At 46.5% G+C, this 19814-nt stretch overlaps 1 protein-coding gene across 1 annotated transcript in view; it reads right to left on the bottom strand.

The window, feature by feature from the left end:
* Positions 1 to 19814, bottom strand: part of Rfx8 (RFX family member 8, lacking RFX DNA binding domain) — a 61564-nt gene that overhangs the window by 29349 nt on the left and 12401 nt on the right. Inside the window, exons 3-5 of the mRNA XM_028775516.1 lie at positions 15777 to 15838; positions 14570 to 14656; positions 1270 to 1333 (exon numbers count right to left, since the gene is read on the bottom strand). Of these exons, the coding sequence (XP_028631349.1) occupies positions 1270 to 1333; positions 14570 to 14656; positions 15777 to 15838 (213 nt within the window). The remainder of the gene's footprint in view (positions 1 to 1269; positions 1334 to 14569; positions 14657 to 15776; positions 15839 to 19814) is intronic.

Here is a 19814-nt window from a genome sequence, read left to right on the forward strand (position 1 = left end):
TGGGTTCGCTAGAAGAGCAGCCAGTGCTCTAACTGCTGAGCCATCTCTCTGGTCCCTGGATAGTTACATTTTTTTTTTTTAATGAATTCTTGCATCTGACTGTAATAGACATTCTGGATTGTGGCTAAGGACAGCTTGGCTCCTAAGAAAGCTGCCTATACCAGGACACTATATGCCAGACAACTCAGGGGAGGAGAAAGAGCACCCCAAGACTAGTAAGTCCAGATGCCATGGTCTGCACTCAGCTCAGTCTGCTTTTGCAGCATGGCTGTTGCTTAGCCAGCTGCCGAGCATCCACACTGCTGGCCTGCTCTGTCTACCTGTGTCCTGGGGTGAATTCCTCAGCAGAAAAGAGACTGCCAGTGCGCTGGGGAGATCAGCCCTCATGCATACCATCTGACCCACCATGGCCCTTTCTGCCTTTCTGGACTCACTGCCCTTCAACATGGCCCCAGTTGCTTTCTGACGACAGACAATGCTTTTCGAGTACAAGGCCATGAGTGATTTTGTCTTAACTTTTGGGTACTGGTTCCCAAAAATAGACGTTTAAAAAAGTGGTTCCTGTCAGTGAGATCATTCATATCTGCTATGGACAATGTTTGTGTTCCTTCAAATCCCCCACGTTGTTATCGTAATCCACCTGTGACGAACTTTAGAAGTGGGACCCTGGGAGGTGGTTAGGTCTAGAGGATGGGATGGATAGTCATGAACTGGATCACTGACAAATATGAGGTCAGAGAAGCCTCTGCTACCCAAGGTCAGAGTAGCAGCCTGCTGTCTACAGCTCAGCAGATGCGCTCACCGGAACCACCCGGAACCATGAAACATCAGTGTGTTTAAACTGCTCAGTTTAGAGTAATTTGCTTTAGCAAACTGAGTTGAAACAGGATCAAAGTCCTGTCATGTCTTAGCCAACTAAAACGAGGCTCAACACACAGTGTCAGAGATTAGCTATTAATAGATCTGATGCCCTGATTCTAAGAGTTGAAAGAATACCATAGAGGCACGTTGCGGCAAATTAATCACTAACCACCTGTGCATCCTTTAGAACTATGCCTCAAGAAACACAGCTCTGTGGTGACTGCAGGTGAGCAGTGTGACCCTCTAGAGCAGGGGCCAGGTTGGTCCTAGGTGGGTGTGATGAATGCCGGACACTCAACAGTGAGACCAAATGGAGAATGGAGTAAGGACTGTCCAGAACTGGGACACAGCAGGCATGTGATCCCCAATACTGGTGGGTCTGTTAGAATGTGGCTACGTCATACTCACTGCTTCTTCCTGCTGGAGAACGTTGTTATAATCAGGAGATTTTCCAAAGGCAACGAGATCGCCACTGTATAAGAACAGACAACAGAGAAACCGTGTGACAGCAAGCTTGTTTGTTTGGGGGTAAAACTCTTTATCAAAAACTCATCCTCCAGATTCCTGTGCACATATGGTGATTGTCACGTACTTGGGGATTCTTTAAAAGTTTATTTCTGTATCTGGGACAACCTTGGATTTTAATTTTAAATGCTTTATTCCCTTCAGATGCAAGGGTCTGACACCATTAAGGTTACAACTTCATTCCTGTGGGAAAAGAAAACCCAATGTGAAAACGGGGTCTTGCTGCTTTCTGATTTGGTGTTTCCCACTAGCGACCCAGACACAAGAGTGCTGTTAGGTGATGAGTGTGGTAGATCGCACTGTCACAGAACACAGGAACAGGGGGTTGATGGTAAGCTCCATTTGTCATGTCTGTGGGGCTGCCGTGTGTCAGAGACATATACAGTAGACAACAGACTTAGTCCTGTTGATGTGCTGGGGGATGCTTTCCTTTTAATTATGGGCGTGCAGCGCCTCCCACTTGCACCAGGAAATGTGCCTCCTCAGGGCGTGAGAGAGAAAGGTATCTTCTTCCCTGTCTGCCCCAGGGCTAAGGCTGAGCTGAGGGGGAGCCATGGCTTGGAAGCTTCATCTCCCCAAGTCGGCATAGTCCTCTCCCCTGAGCGTGCAGGGCTGTAGCCGGGATTGTCGCTCTCCTCTCAGAGCATGGAGCCAGGGTCAGGAGGACACTTAGGAGAGTTGCCAGCACTGGCTTTCCTTGCTTCCCAGAAGCCCCAGGGGCTCTTTTCTAAGAGTTTGTGTCATGGTGCCAGTCTGTCGTCCCTCCAGAGTATTTCATATACTACACATACATGAACATTTATACACATACACACACACATACCCAAGTATGGTAGACAATCTGAATACAAGCCCTTCAGGGAGGCATGCCCTTTATCCTTTAGTGAGAATTGCTATCAAAACATCAGTGTTACATTCGACATTCCAAATAGCTCAAGGGATATGGACTTCATAACCCAGAGATATAGAAGGGTAGATTCTGCACAAACGCTAGAAAATGGAGAATTTGAAGTGTTTTAGAAACTTCATTTTGGGCTTGCATTTTGGACTGAACTGTGCTCCCTTTAATTTTTGAACAGGGTTGAAACTATGATGGTTTGGAATGAATGCACGTAGTGCTGAGACAGCCATGGGGAGAATTTTATGGTCTCAAGTGCTATGGTTGGGTATCCAGTTGATGAGGGAGGCTGGGCTTGTGACGCTGAACTTGGATCGCCAACTCGATTGGCTTTAGTTACTCCTGGGCCCTAATGAGGCACACCTTTGGATCTGTCTGTGACTGCTTTCAGAGCCACTGGCTGAGGTGGGGAGACCAACCATGAGTGTGGCACCACCATCTCCAAGGATGGGGTCTTGAATTGAGTCAAGAGGGGGAAGGCAGAGGGTAATGTGAGCATTAGGTGTCCCCATTCTCTGCTTCCTGGCCAGCACCAAAGACAAGCTGCCTGCTGCAGCACCTCCTCCTCTGCGAGGGAGGAAGTCGCTCTAAACTCTGGGCCAGAGGAAAACCTTTCTCTCGCTTTGCCTTTTTGTCTGGTACTCGGCACAAGAGACATAACCAGTATTTATAGTTTCTGGAACTTTATAATAAGCTAAGAATTAATCCCCAGAACAAAACAAGACATAAGGAAAGATCTGTAGTAAAAGTTCACAGAACTTAACCAGAAAGATATGGTTGTCGGTACTTGGAGACATCACAGAAATCACTAGTGAAGCTGTTTTTATTTTTTCTTAGTCCTCTTTCTTTTCGAGGCGAGGTCTCATTATGTAAATCTAGATGGTTTGGAACTTGCTTTATAGACTAGACTGACTTCAAACTCATAGAGATGGGTCTGCCTCGGCCTCAGATGTTGGGACTAATGACGTGCACCAGCTTTTCCAGTGAAATAGGAGGAAATATGATTTCTCTACAATTCTACATTGTGCCAACACAGAATTCTTGGATTTCTTCTTCTTCTTTTTTGTGAAGGAATGAATAGAAGAACACAATATGATGATATTCAGGTCCCCTTATCCACCCACCACCTGTCAGCACCGTCCAGTTAGTCCATCCACCCATCCACTCACCATCCACCCATTTAACTATCCATCTGTTCTTCATTCGGTCACCATATGTATGTTAACTGTCTACCACAGGACAGGCATTTTGTTAGCTCTTTGTTAGCATACTGTAGGAGGGCATAGCTGTGACCAAGACATAACAAGAGAGCCGCCACCACCACCACCACCACCATCATCACCATCATCACCATCACCATCATCACTAATAGTTTGTTTTTGCTTTTTGCTTTTTTGAGACAGAGTTTCTGTGTAAGACTCCAAGATTCTAGCCTTAAGTGTTTGACTGTCCTGGAACTTGCTCTGTAGACCAGGTTGGTCTCAAAGTCACAGAGATCCACCTGCCTCTTTCTCCTGAGTGCTGTGATGAAAGGTGTGTGCCACCACCATCCAGCTAAAAGCCATTAAAAAAAACCCAGTTAGTATACATTAACTAAAAAACAAAGAGATCAGTATGACTGAAGGCTTGAACTGGAGACGGCAGCACAGCTGGGCCACACAGAGAACAGGGGACTCCTGGGGTCTGGCCTTAAGGTCAGGTTTGGGAGCTCGGAGGTCTCAGTCAAAAATGCTGGTACAGAGAAGACCTGGCAGACTGAACCCAGGGAACATTGCAGACATTAGCTGTGCTTGAACCTGGAAAGCTGGGCTAGTGAGTTAAGGCTGTGGTAGACCTGAGTTCTACTTTTTCTGAACTGGCGTCTACTGCCACCCAGGCTCAGCACAGTGAGAATAAAGTCAGAGGGGGTCAGAGGGGAGGAGTCCAGGGTGCCAGCCATGAGGGCTGTGTGTCTCTGGGCTCACTGGGCCCTGCGTCATTTCCCTAGTGCGGTTCTGATTTAGACAATGGGGACATTTATTAGGCCCTGAGCCAAAGCACAGATGTTGCTGGACTATGGCTCCAGTGAAGCCATACACAATACCAGAGCGGGTCTTTCTGAGGAGGGCCCGGGTCCCCTGGGGCTGCCTGAAGCCTCTGGATGTGTCTAATCACCAGAGCAGAACAGAGAGCAAGCCAAAGTCCCAGCAGTGGCCCTGTGTTAGTCTGTGCCTTGAAGACCTGTGGTCCTCATGGGTTACCCCCCTCAGCTGCTGCATCCTAACCTAGGCTGTTAGGATTTAATAAACAATGGGGCAGGGGCAAGGCCAGCCAGACCAGGGGGAGGCAGGAGACTCCGGAGGAAAGAGGAGACATCCTGCTACAGCAGCTGGTGGCTGGCACTTCCTTCAGTAAGACTCTTGGGCTCTGGTGGCCCTGGACAGGAAAGGCATGGGGTCAGATGACTATAAGTCCTATTTAAGGCCCCGAGTCTCTAAATAGTTGGTAATGTGTAGACTCTGACTTCCTTTGGACTCACCTACAGTTAGATTCTGAGTCCCCTATGGAGAAAACCCAAGGACCAGCAAGTCCCTGCTTGCTTTATGTAGTAGGAGAATCACATTAGTTTAATCTGTTTTCATAATCACTTGGCACTGAAGAGACCAAGACATACTTCTAGGACACACAGTGATCTTAAAATAATTAGGTAGGTAGACAGACAGACAGACAGACAGACAGACATCCCCGCAAGTCTTCCAAACATGGTGTTAGCTCTAACTCTGGGTCGCTTCCACATTCTTTGGCTTTGGCGTCATGGTCATGAACCCAGACTTCCATTACGTCACGCTGGCACCCCAATCTCCCTTGCATGTCACTCAGCATCGGGAAAACAATTTAAAGCAATTACAAAGATAAGAAGATAGTAATGTAATAAAAATCCCACCCTTAGACCATGCTGTCTAGTCTGATCGCTAGGGTAGGGCACTGTCCCCCAGTCCTGGGGTCCACCTGCAGAGCTCTCTTACCACATCTGAAATAATTATTTTGGTTTTGACTGGAAGTGACTCCTCACAGGTAGTTTGGGGTATGAAGTTAAAATGTAAACATAGATTCATATGGGGACACAGTGTTACATACTGATTATAAAAGCGTGTGTGGTTTCATTTCATTAATTGTAGGCACTGGAAGATGCAGCAGTGTACTTTACTTCATTCTGCCTAACCCTCAGACCACCCTGCAGAGATGGCAGTTAAGGACTATTATCCCATTTCTCAGATTGGGCAAGACGAAGAATCCTGAGGACATTGTGATTCGAGTTCAGAGCGATTGCCTATCGTTCTGTTCTTTTAGGGTACATATGCACATGACAAGTTCACAATGATATAGGGGCGGAGGAGGCAGCCAAGTTGTAGAGCCTTACCTACCACCACGCATGGGCAAAGGGCTCCATCCTCAGCACATGGATACCGACATTCACAACGACACAGACATTCAAACACACACACACACACACACACACACACACAGAGAGAGAGAGAGAGAGAGAGAGAGAGAGAGAGAGAGAGAGAGAGAGAGAGAGAGATTCACACACATACACACAGGCACAGACATTCACACATACACACACACCTGGGTTCCATCCCTCCCAGCACATAGACATAGACATTCACATAGATACTGAAACACACACACACACACACACACACACACACACACACACACACACACATGGGTTCTATCCCTCCTGGCACACAGACATAGACATGTACATACACACAAACACATATGCAAAAAACACAGTAAATGTGTTTTGAAACTAAAAATATGCAAAAATGATGTTACTGGGAAGAGAGGCTGGCACAGCAAGCACTGCAGCTTAGTCATCTTCTGCATGGAGGGAGGTTGCTACTCAAGTACTGACCCATTAGATTTAATGAACGGCTTAATTGCAAAATGAGGACCTGCAGGAAAGCGTTGAAAGTGCAAGTTGTCCACATTTGCTTTCTTATGCAAACTTCAGCCTCTGGGGGTCTGGTGAGGGGGAATCAAGTTTCACAGGCAGACAGCAAATAATACAAGGCGTTGCATCAGGTGACTTTCCACCCAGAAGGGCCAGGGAGGGGTGCTGGGTGCAAATGATAAGTTCCTGAGGATGTCGTGGTAGAGGGTGGGGTAGGGGTGTTCTCTGCTTCCAAAGTCTTTGCTGAGCCAGGGTGTCACCCAGGGCATGATTTCTCATACACGAGATTTTTTTTTTTTTAAGCTGCTGGAGAACAACCGGGTAATGCATATGTTCAACCTTAACAAGTTCTAACCAGTCCTGGAAACCATAGGGTGGACAGGGCCAACAGGCTGGTTGCAACTTGGACACCTCATTAGTTAGGGAGACTCATCAGTGGTCTCGCTGGGGGGTCCTGGCCCCCAAGGCTCTGTCTCATCTTATTCCTTCTTACACCCTAGCTGACTAAACGAGGAAGAGAGGCCCTGGCTAGGCCAGGCAGGGGACCCTCTGGCATCCTTCTGTGGTGGTGGCCACAACTGTCAGGCTGCAGCTGAGGTGGGAGGAGGGCTGAAGGATGAGCACTTGGCCTGGACCCGTGGTGCTTTTTTGGTACATGGATCCAGCTGTGGACCCACAGCTGCATTCCACAGGCTCCAGCTGCCACCCAAGGCAGTCCCCTGAGCTCATGTGCTGGCAATGGAACAAAGAAATGCAAGCACAAAGGCTCAGCATGTGAGGGATGGATTAGACAGTTGCTAAGCTGGGAAAGCAGTGTGTGTGTGTGTGTGTGTGTGTGTGTGCGCGTGCGCGAGCGCACGCGCACATATATGTATATATGTGTGTATATGATGTGTGTGTATGTCTGTGTGCATATGTATCTGTGAGAATGTATGTATGTGCATGTATGTTTGTTTTATATGTATCTGTGTGGCTATGTATGTATATATATGTGTGTATATGCATATGTGAGCCTGTGTGTATATGTACCTATGTGTGTATGTGTATATGTCTGTGTGTACATATATCTTTGTGTGTGTCTGTGTGTGTCTGCATGTATGATAGCAGGGAGGAAGGCAAACGTTAGTTCCATTACATCCCAAAGAGAAACAGGAGATCACACAGAATTCTTTTAGGAGTTTACATTAAACAGGATGGAAAAGGATAGACATTTTCTTTAAAGTGTGTTAACTTGGGGATTTAAGTTAAAGGGTTGCTTCCCTAGATTTGATTAAACATGCATGCACATGTACACACACACTCCCACAAAAGAGGCAAACATTTTGCAAGTTGGCCTCAGACTGTGAGTTTCTGGATCCACAGCTCAGTCTGGCTGCCTGAAAAAACACAGAGGGATCTTGGGAGGCCTGTTCCCTGAAAACTCACATGACCCTGGAGACAGAGCAGAGGAAAGATGGCTCTGGACTTCTTTTTCATATGGTGCACATTTACAGTCATTTTTGATTAAGAAGCAAACAAAAATCTCAAGTGTTTGTTCAGATCTTGGCCTCTCCTGGGTCAAGGATGAGAATTATCACACCCACCTCTCCCACAGATACTTCCGTGCAGGCAGTCAGCAGACATCTGGGTCCTGGTCCCTGCAATGGGACCAAGCCTCCTGCTGCATCTTGGGACTTTTCTCCTCCCCAGCATAGGATACGGAGGGAGGAGTGTGGCGACTGTTTAATGAGTTAGCTATATTGAAGTGGTGGGAAGCAAACAAGACAGGCTTGTTTGGACACTGCGTGTATTTTAGCTAGGCTATGTGCCTGTTTGGAGTGTTTGCGGACAGTGGCAAAGTGCTGAAGCCACCTCTCCTTGGATGAATCTCTGTGCTAATGTTTTTGTGTGGGTAGGTGGCTGGGCGTTTCCATTTCTTTTCCCTGACACAAAGTCCAGAAAGTGTGTGTGGTGTGTGTGGGTTGGGGTAAGGGTTACACCAGATTCTTCAACAGCCTAGGCACAGGTTAGCGTCCCAGCTAGTTGTCCTAAGGAGTTTGCATGCTCCACTCTAAAATGGCTCTGGTAAGGAATACTTATCATTTTTTCCATGATGAAGCTGTAACTCTGGACTTCACAGAAGTGCTCCACCACTGAGCTACACGCCCAGCCCAAGGGTACCTCCCCAGTGGAATCTCCATCCCGCGCGCCCAGTAAATACCAGAGCTGTTTGTCCACTAGCCTTCATCTCAACTCATAAAGAACCTCTGGCCTCGGGGAGGCAGACAGCTTTGGGGGAACCTCAAAAACTCTCATCTGAAGGCTCTCCCTTGGGTTTTGAACCTGGGGAAGGGAGGGCAAGCAGATCCAGCTGTACTCCCTGGGGCTGATGGCTTCCAGGTGTTCCCAGCCAGGCTCCGCCTTTCCCCTTACTAAGGCATCCTGGGCATTTCAGATCTGTTAGAGACAGACACTATCAGAGAGCTTTGAAGGGGGGCAAGGATTGGAACGGGAGTGGCTTACAAAGCTTTGAGAGCCCCAGCTGCCCTCAGGACCCCGCTGGGAGACAGCATGAAGCCTTCCAAGCATGCTTTTTCTTCAGGATTATGGAGTTATGCTTGCTTTATTATTTTTAACTGACTTTTTTAAAACTGATGTAATTATAGATTTATATGTAGCTATAAGAAATAATTAAGGGAGAGATTCCTTTTATGCTCCGCTCAGTTCCACCCACTGTTAACACTGTTCACAAACTATGGTACAATCCTCCCTCCAGATCCACAGGCATTGACTCCAGAATCCGCTAATTCCCTAAGGAAGTCTACCTCCATGGCTGCCAGGCCCCCAGGTCTCCATATGAAGTGTGCAGTATTTGCAGAGACCTTGTGCACACCCCTGCACACTCAAAATCAGCTCCAGCTGACTCACAGTACCTAGAACGATGGAAATCCTGTGCAAAAAGCACGGACACCATATCGTTTAGGAAATAATGCTAAAAACAAAACCAAAAACAAACAAACAAACAACAACAAAAAAACCCCACTTCCTATGTTCAGTCAAAATTTTATTCCCAACGAATCCCCACCCATGGTTAGTTGAATCTGAGGCCACAGAAGCTTCAGGGACAGAGGGCCAGCTGTATCGTATCACAGCCCAGGCACTGCCATTGATACAGCCTAACCATCTTACGGTTTCTGTTTTACTTAAATTTATGTGCATGTGGGTATGTGCATGTGGGTGTACATCCATGTGCATTGGTGTGTGTGTGTGCATGCCTGTGTTTTGTGCATATGCACGTGTGTGTGCATGGGTGTGCATGATTTGTGCATGTACATGCATGCATGCACCTGTAGTGTGTGTATTATGTGTGCACATGCCTGTGTGAGTGTGTTGTGTGCATGTGCATATGTGTGCTTGTTATGTGCATGTCTGAGTATGTGTATACATGTACATGTTTGTGTAAAAACATCTTATCACCTTTCCAGGTTCATGTGTCTCTCACCACAGCCGAGATACTGTTCTAGGGAAGCTCATGGGATAAAGATGGAAAGGCAAGATATAGAATTCAAGAAAACATTTACAAACCAAATAGAGAATAATGAATCAGGAGTGCAGAAAGAAGGATGCCCGGAGGGATGGCGTTTGATAACCATGCCCATTTCTTGCTCCCCTCACCCCTAGACCATTCACTTCTGCCAACCTCTAATGTGTCCCTCAGTTCATTGTTTGAACATGCTCTATGGATGGTATCGTTTAGGGTTGGGGCTATTTTCACTTAGCTGGGTCCTACAGATCTATCCGAGTTTTCACCCATATCGATAGTCTAGCCCCCTTTACTGCTGGGTATGTTTCTGTGGCACAGGTGAACCATCACTAGGTTAACCAGTCACCTGCTGAAGGACACCTGGGCTGCCTCCAGTCTGAGGACATTCTTGTGAGGGTCTGCGGATGCTAGTTTTCATTTCTCAGGGACAAATGTCTAGGAGATCTACCAATGGTTGAACCGTGCGTGCTTCTGTCTGTTTTTATTAAAAACTGCCGAACCGTTGTCTAGGGTGATAAATCATTTTACATTCCCGCCAGAGGTGTGGAATTGGTCCAGGTTCTCAGCATCCTCATTGGAATTTGGCCTTTTAATTTTTTGTCAGTCTCATAGGTCTGTAGGCGCAGTGCACACTGAAAGGGCTGGCTTTGTGAGGTGTTTGTCTCTTGTTTGTTTTCTAATAGGATTGTTCTGAGTTTTCATACTGTTGGGTTTTACATACTCTTTCTAGATTCTAGAATCTGACGACAGTGTGGACTGCCTACTCTTTCTAGATTCTAGAATCTGATGATGGTGTGGACTGCACACTCTTTCTAGATTCTAAAATCTGACAATGGTGCATACTGCATACGGTTTCTAGATTCTAGAATCTAGAATCTGACAACTGTAAGGATGGCATGCTCTTTCTAGATTCTAGAGTCTAGAATCTGACAACAGTGAAGACAGTATACATTCTCCTTCTGTCTGTGTCTTTTCCATCTCCTCTGCAAGACTTTTGAAAACGTCGAAAGTTTTTCATTTTATGGCCCCTACATTTGGTAGCCAGTCTGGGAACTTGCTGCCTAGCCATAGGCCCCATTAAGGTTACTCTACTATTAACTTTTAATATTCTTATGTCTTGTTGGCTTTATTGCTGCTAACATTGTAATGAGATAGATTTTGCTGATATTACATAGTGTAATCTCAAACTCTCAGACTCAAACAATTGGGAACCTCAGCCTCCAGACTAGCTGAGGGTACACGGCTTTATACTTTCAGAAGGAGGTTGAGACAGGGTCTCTCTACACACCCCTGGCTGACCTGGAACTCACTCTACAGACCAGTCTAACTCACGGATACCTGCCTCTGCCTCTTGAGTGCTGGGATTAAAGGTGTGCGTCACCATGCCTGGCTCAGGTTTATTATCTTGAGCTAATTTTCATAAAAGTTTTGAAGTTTTTGTTAAAGTTCATCTTTCTTTTGGACTGTGGTTTTCTTCTCGAAGTTACCCAATTCTATTACGTTTCTTCTGTACCTCTGCCTTTTCCTGAGTTCTGGCAAGATGGCTCAGTGCTTTCTGCCAGGCCTGATACCACACATTTGATCCCAAGAACCCACATTGTGGAAGGGGACTTCATTCCCACAAGCTGTCCTCTGATTCCTCTGATCTTTGTGTACTATAGTATGCGTGTATACTCACACATAATAAACAGCATGTAATATTTTTAATTAAAAAATCAGCTGATCATATTTCTAGAGTCTCTCCCCTGCCTGGGTTCCTGTGTGGCCACCAAAAGCACAAGACTTTGGTTGTTGCGGCTACACAGAGCCCTTAGTAAGATGGAGTGTTTCCAGTTATTCTGCCTTGTTAGGGCCTTTGAGCTGTCTGCTTTCCCATACAGCCTTTGAATAAGCTTTTATGTCAAGAGAAAGATCTTGCTGGGATTTTTTTTTTCCAAAAAACAACTTCAGTAAGAGACATGGCTCAATCATTTAAAGAGAGATTTAATGTTTTTTTTAGTATATTCACAGACTTGTTCGACTGCATAGATAAAAGGTAACCCTCAGGTCAGAGACAGAGAGCCTCAGGAAGGCCTGTGCAAGGTCAGTCTTTGGCTGGAGTCTGGGAACTTGGCTTGCGGAGCGTTCCCATTCGAAGTTTGCTGGTAAGAGTGGCTCTTGGAGTGCAGACTGTACAAAAATACAGCTTATGCAGAACACTTGCTCTGTTACTCAGACATGTGCTAGGCAGAGGGGACTTCGTGACAAGCTCCCAATAAGAACTCTGAATATCACCTCTCTAAGAGATGTGCTTCCCCAAGTAAAAACCAGCTCAGGTGCCGCAACATTTTGTTTTAATGGGCTTTGCAGGCCTGAGCATGGAGAGAGATGTCCTAGGGCGACCTCATAGATTGTCCCTCCACTTTTGCTGTTTCATGTGTGTGTGTGTGTGTATCTGTGTCTCTCTGTGTTATGTCTGTGTATCTGTGTGTGTGTCTGTGTGTGTATCTATGTGTCTGTCTGTATGTCTCTGTATGTGCATGTCTCTGTGTGTGTGTGTATCTGTGTACATGTGTGTGTTCGTGTGTATGTATCTCTGTGTATCTCTGTGTGTGTTTCTGTGTGTCTCCGTGTGTATGTCTCTGTATGTGTCTATGTGTGTGTCTGTATGTCTCTGTACATGTGTATGTCTGTGTGTGTGTGTCTGTGTATGTGTGTCTCTGTGTCTCTATGTACATATCTCTCTCTTTCCTCTGTGCGTGTGTGTGCATCCGTGCTTATGAGTACATGAATGCAGGTGCTTACAGAGGCCAGAGGTGTCATATCCCCCTGGACCTAGAGTTATTGGCAGTTGTGAGGCACATGGTGTGGGTGCTGGGAATTGAACTGGGACCCTCTAAAAGAGTGGTACATGCCCTTGACTGCTGAGCTGTCTCTCCAGCCTCCAGTGCTATATTATTTCCATTAAAAATTAAAAAAAAATCTTTCAGCTTGTCTAGGCCATCAGATCTGAAGTATGTTTCTTGTTGTCAATACAAACCTGAGTCATTTTCTTCTTTTTAAATCCAGTCTTCCAGTTTTATCTTCCTGTCGGTGCTTGTCAATAATTTACGATTAAGGTAATTGTCGGTATGCCTGCTCTTAGTTCTCTTTTATGTGCCTCGTTTCCATTTGTTTCCTTGGTTCTCTGCTCTGCTTCTGCATCCTTGCATTTATGAGAACTACTGTAAGCACAGGATTCCTTCCATCTTGCTTTAGTTATGGCGTCTTTTGGTACACGTCAGGGTCACTCTCGTGCCAGTCGCCTGAGTGTTAATCACAGTGTTCGTGTTTGAATCCACAGCCCCGAGTTCCCATGCTTCACCACTTCAGATGAAGTGTGGAAACCTCTCTCCATCTCGGCCTCTTTACCTTCCCTGCTTTAATGGGTCTGTGTGTGGAGCGCAGGTCCTTGTCAGAGCGATGGACTATGGCCTGTACAACTCAAGAGGAAGAAGACAGTCTGGAGTAGGTTTCTGTTTCCACTCTGGACAGCTTCTCCTTTCCCCACATCCCCAGGATTCCCTCTGCTGTCAGCCCTCGCTCCTTGAAGGATTTCCTTTAGCTTGTCTTTAGGAGTGAGATGGCCAATGGCAAGTCATTTCCCCCTTCTCTTTATTTTCCCTTCATTCCTGAAGGAAACTGTTTGTGTGTGTCTGTGTGTGTGTGTTTGTGTGCATGCCCATGCACACAAGGGCACACTGAGACCAGAGACATCAGATCCCCTGGAGCTGGAGTCACAGGAAGTTGTGAGCCTCTCAATGAGGACTCTGTGAGTCAGACTTGAGTCCTCTGCAGAAGCAGCAATGCTCTTAACCACTGAGCCACCTCTCCGGCCCCTGAAGGATACTTGTGCTGCATACTGAAGTTGGAGCCCACACCTCCATATTTAAAAGCATGTTTAAATGTACTACACACAACTGGGTAATTAAGCATTCTGGTAACAGGTAGCACTGGTTTATAAGGTCTATGCAGTCTGCTTTCTAGAAGCATTGGAAGCGGCTGATATAGGGGATAGGAAGACGTAGATTCCAAGATGGTACAGATTCACGGTGCCTCGCTCCTGGTTCCTGCCCCAGCAAAACTAAACACACGGAGAAGGTGGATGGGCCGTACTTTCGCAGCAAGAGCCCTCAGCACTATGAAGGAGAGAGTGTGGGAACGAGGGAGTGCTGATACGGAATGATCTCATGTTTACCCTACAACCCTGCAGCACAGGGAGACCGCAAGGAGACACACAGCTCCCCAGGCCTGTGCTCATGGCTCCTCTGACTAGGAAAGGCGATCTAGAGGAGGAGAGGGGATTCTAGCTCCCTCGCAGCAGCAGGACGTCGGCTGGTAACTTTCAAAGCAGCAGTCTCAAACTCCTAGCTGTGCAAGCACCCACCCCCCCAATCCAGGGTGACCCGCTGGCTGATTCAACATCCCTTCCACACGTGGAGCACCAAATGGTCTGCATTTACTGGGAAGGGGAGAGGTTAAAGAGAGGTTAGCCCTGCAAAGGGACAGTGTAGTCTTGAGGGCAATAGACGTTTCCTGGAAGACCCAACCAGAAATGGCTTAGGTGACTGAGAAGATGGTTAGAATCAATTACTTAAGGAAGTCAGCTGGAAATGGGTTTTCTCTGGCCAGTAACATTGCCAGAGGCTGACATGGGCATTGGCCACATGCCCTGTGTTTATCTGCTCTTCATAAGGACTTGGGTAGAACAGGCTACAAATCAGTTAGGCACAACAAGATTGGAGTGGTTTTCGTAGAAACCAGGCTGTGTCCCCATGACCAAGGACCCCAAAGACCAACTGACCTGTGACAGCTCTTTTTACCCAGCAGGTAGCAGTAATGAGCGTAGAAGAAGGAGCTCTTCTTGATATAGATCCCGTCATAATGATACCTGAAAACAGAGGCGTCCTGTAACTTAACCTCCACGTACATCACTACAGGGAGTTCAGCCTTCTGCCTCTGCAGTGGTTCGGTGCCAAATGAGTGTACTGTGTGCATATACACCTATATGAGCATATTGTATGGAGAACTTTGAATTTGGACCTTTTTCCTGGCTAGTAATATGTAGGATGATAGTCGTGACCCTGGACAGCGGCAGTGAGCCCCACCCGCACTGCACAGTGTGGCACCTCTCACTGAGGACAACAGGCAGGTTAGGAGCACCCACCACATCCTCGACCCACCACAGCCACAGCTCATCACACGCCACATGCCTTTCGCTGGGATAGCCTACAAAAGCGCTGCTGGGTGCTCGGTTCTGCTTTCTCTGTTTCTGAGTTTCTCATCTCAGAGAGAGATGGGACAGGCCTCCTGTCCTGCCGCCTTTGCCTTTCAGGGGACTCAGCCTTTGGGAAGCCACACCGTTCCCCCCTCCCGCCCACCCCTGTCTCATCTCCGTGGCATCCAGGAAACTACAATGTGTGCCAGGGCTAACAACAGAACCAGATTTCTTCAGCTTAATTACCACCCAAGGTTAGATTTGGCAAACTCGACACTGTCTTCGATTTCTTTACCGGCAGCTGGCCCTTCCTTTAATTGGCTTCTGTCCCTGCTTGCTGATTTCCTGTCTTGATTTTAAACAAACAACAAAGGTCAATGATAGCTGTGTGGCAATTATGATAAGGGACACGCTTGATGGCACTGGAGCTTCCGTCCTTGTTAAAACTATCACCATAGGCCCCGGCCTCCTGAATACAACTGATAGGTTAATTGGTCAGATGCTTAAGGTATTTCAGTCCAAAGAATAATTAAAGCAATTGGCATTATTCTATGTACAATTATTTGAATGTCCTAATAATTGGGCACATTTCTTAACATCTCAAGTGTGTGTGGTGATCTTTATATTTTAACAAGATTTTGAATCACATGACCCTGGTGTCTCCAGACAATGGGGGTTTAGTCTAGGTCACGCTCTCTCCAGCTTTTTCTGTGTTGCACGCTTTATTGATTATTGTGTTTTCCCTACATCACCCTTTTCACCATTTAACACAAAACAAACATTACAACCCTACCTGGCACTTCCTCGTGTGCCCAGCCTCCGGGTGCCCAGGTCAGGGAAAACCAAGCGCACGAGCTGTGGGAACAAGCCAGATTTCAAGATGCAGTTTGAAAACTGAAAACAAACTCACTTTGTCTACACTTACCGAGGAGTCATACAAAGTATCACAGCTGATTATAAAAAGTATACATACAAATGAAATGAAAGCACACCAGATAAAGTCATAGGGTGAAACGTGTCACACTAATAAACCCTGGTGTCCCAGCTGGGGCAGGTCATGTCCTCACTTAGATTTCCAGCACCAAAACTCTAAGATGGCAGTTCTCTGGGGCGACCTTTCACAGGGTTGCCATTGAAAAACACAGATATTTACGTTACAATTCATAACAGTAGCAAAATTACAGTTGTGAAGTAGCAATGAAAATAATCTTACGGTTGGGGGTCACCACAGCAGGAGGAACTGTGTTAAAGGGTCACAGTGTTAGGAAGGCTGAGAGCCTCTGCACACTGCCTTAGCAGTCTGAGTCTCTAGACTGGATTGCTGGCATCTGTGTTCAGACTTGCATTCTGCTCTCTTCAATGTTACGTTGCTAGCTGGAATCATGAAAATTCTCTGGAAATTGGATTATCGACGGCTGCTGGGTCTAGCCTGTGGGCTGTTGGGTCTAGCCTATGGCTACTGTTGCTTTTCCGCTATTTTCCTCTTTCTCTGGTGTCATGGCTACTTTCACAGTTCACTACAGTTTTCTAATTTCAGAGGATTTTATGAGTGGATGGTACCCAACTGTTGAGTAACAGTCACTTGGATTCTCGTCTCTTGGCCGAGTTACTTTGATGTGTCCCATATTCAGGGACACCCATGTCCTGTTCTGTTTATCAATAGGAATCTATCCCAGTGGCCATATTGAGGGATTAACTGTAGGTAGGGTATCTAGACTCTCACCTGCTGGAAGGGGGAAACCCTGCATGTAGGGACATTTTAGAAACCAGAGCAGGGAAAGCCACAGCCGGGCCAATGACATCTGCTCTTCCTCTGCAGAGCTGCCCTGCCCAGCTCCTGCTTGGCTGTGTGCCATGGTCTCCCTTTGTATGAGCTCCCAAGAGCAGCATTTGAGAGTAGTGATATGGGCTTCCCCTTATCTGACATCATCTTTTTTCTCATCCATGTCTGTCTGTCTGTCTGTCTGTCTGTCTGTCTGTCTGCCTGTCTGTCTACCTACCTACCTATGTACCTATCATCCACCATCTATCTGTCTGTCTAATCATCAGGCCACCATCTATCCATATGTCCATTGTGAGTCACCATCCTCTGCACCTGTGCTGTTATGCCCGTTCCCCCATCTCTATGCATTTCCCTGAGAAGACTGCTCAAGGAGAAATCCAAGCTTGGGTGGTAGGCTGCCGAGTGTATCTCCTTGTTCCTGTTTTGATCCTCGTTCCTGTTTTTATTCCTGTTCTTGTTTGTGTTCCTGTTTTGTGGGGAGTATAAAAGGGAGCTATGCAGTTGAAAATATAGCATTTGGTTCTTTACCAGATGACTCCTTGTCTTTCTTCCTCTCACCCTCAGCCCTCCACCGATGCAAGGAACTCAGTCAGCTATGCTGGCGTAGCTGACAAATGGAGGTTCCAACTGAGATCGGAAAGTAGAGGACAATTGCTGACGGGCCGTCTCTGGGGTGCACATTAAGACAGGAGACGTATTGGGCACGGACTGAAAGTGAATTTTTGGGGTAAGTAAACGCCATGGGTTTGGCACACAGTAAAGAGTTGCTAGCTAAGCAACTATCTACTCTTCTGGCTCAGCGGGGAACCGCTGTTAAAGCTAGGGTTATTGAAGAATTTATGAAAGAAGTACAAAAATTCTCTCCATGGTTTGTGGCGAGCGGCACTTTTATGCTGGAAGACTGGGAAAAGGTGATAGGTGATTTTCGTGCCGCTGCTGATCGCCATGGTCCTTTAGTCCTTAAGAAATCAGTTTGGGGTGTTTGAAAACTGGTTAGGGATGCCCTTGTTAGTGAAAACGAATTGGTTGAGGAACAAATTGAGGAGGCTAAGAAAACTCTTGGAGAAGTTCAGGAGGAATTGGCTAGGGAGTCCCTATGTGAATCTTCTTCCTCCTCTTCATCTACATCGGGGGATTCTTCTGAGGAGGAGGAGGAACAACTTTTGGAGGTCGATGGAGGAAAGGAAGTGGGCTCGAGGAGAAAAGAGAGGGAGAGGCTGCAATCCCAGGAAAAACAAGGTAAACAGACCAAGATGTTAAGATTCAAATCCTTAAGAAGCTGCACATCTCCTGCGAAGCCCTGTTCCCCTTCGGCTCCACCTGCGTATGAGGATTCTTGGGAGGAATGGTGGCAGGGTGAGATGGAACTGAAGGCCGAGGAGCCCCCTGTTACTAAAGGGGTGATTTTTTAGAAACAAAGAAGGGAATGTCCTCATGCCTATCCTGTTGTTGAGGTGCCTAATCCTGCTAATCCTGGGCAATTTATTCGGCAGCACCAACCCTTGACCTTTAAGGAATTAAAGCAACTGAAGGAGGCTGTAGTGTCTTACGGCCCTATGGCCCCCTTTACCACGGCTTTGATAGATTCTTATACTGCCATGAATTTAACTCCTAGTGATTGGCAACAGTTGTGTCATGCCATTCTTTCAGGGGGGAATTATTTGCTCTGGAGGAGTGAATATCAGGAACAATGAATTAGAACTGCACGACTTAATGCCCAAGCTGGCAACCCCCAGGTTAACCTAGAAATGTTAACTGGTACTGGGGCCTATGAAGCTCTGCATAATCAAATTCAATACGATCCTGGAGTGTATGCTCAGGTTGCCACTGCTGCTGTGAGACTCTCTTCCCAATGTAGCAGCAGGGGAACAATTAACCAAAATCAATCAAGGACCTTCTGAGCCTTATTCGGATTTTGTGGCTCAACTTATGACATTAGCTGGAAAAATTTTGGGGGATGTGGATTCCACTATGCCCGTGATTAAACAATTGGCTTTTGAAAATGCCAATAAATACTGCCAAGAAGCTATAAGGCCCATAAGTCCAAAAGTCTTAAAATTTGAAAATTTGCAAAGAGATCGATGGGAATTTTGTGCAGGCCCAGGTGCTGGCTGCTGCCTTAAATAAAGGATTGAGGAGATCTCCTTCAGACAAAAAAATGCTTTGGTTGTGGGCAAGCTGGACATTTTAAAAGAGAATGTCCTAGTAAAGGAGGGACTAGATCTGTCAATAATACTGAGAGAGTTCCTGCAGCCAATTATCCCCGATGTCAAAAAGATATATCATTGGGCCCGAGATTGTAGATCAAAATTCGATTTTCAAGGCCAGCCTTTGTCAGTAAACGGTCCCAGGGCCCAGCCTCGGGGCTTGGAAAATGTATACGGGGCATTGACCAATCCCATTAAATTTGTTCTGCAAAGCAACAATCCTTTTCAATTACAGACCTCTACTGAGGCACCCCAGGGAGTGCAGGATTGCACCTCTGCACCTCTGCCCGAGCAATATTAACTCCTGATATGGGGGTGCAAGCTATCCCTACTGGGGTATTTGGACCGTTGCCCCTGAACACTTGGGGATTGATTTTAGGGAGGAGCAGCATAGCTTTAAAAGGAATTCAAGTGTTTCCTGGGGTCATTGATTCGGATTATCAAGGGGAAATAAAAATCATGGTAGCCAGCCCTCAAGGTGTACTTGTCATACCATTGGGAGAAAGGATAGCTCAATTAATCTTGATGCCTATGCTGAAAGGATCCAACAAGATCATTCATTCATCCAGAGGCAATAAAGGATTTGGCAGTACTGGTTCAGCCTCTGTATTTTGGACAGTCAAGTTACATCAGCGCCCTGAATTAGAACTAGTTATCTCCGGAAAGAAATTTAAGGGCTTGCTTGATACTGGAGCAGATACCAGTGTTATCTCTCAACAATTTTGGCCTTCTTCTTGGCCTGCCCAACCGGCTAGAACACGAGTGGCTGGAATCAGTGGCTCACCCTCAGTAATGCAAAGTGTGAATCATCTAAAGTGGGCCGATAATGAAGGCCATTCAG

Source organism: Grammomys surdaster, unplaced genomic scaffold (genome assembly GCF_004785775.1).
Source record: "Grammomys surdaster isolate TR1022 unplaced genomic scaffold, NIH_TR_1.0 255, whole genome shotgun sequence".
Classification (NCBI taxonomy): Eukaryota; Metazoa; Chordata; class Mammalia; order Rodentia; family Muridae; genus Grammomys; species Grammomys surdaster.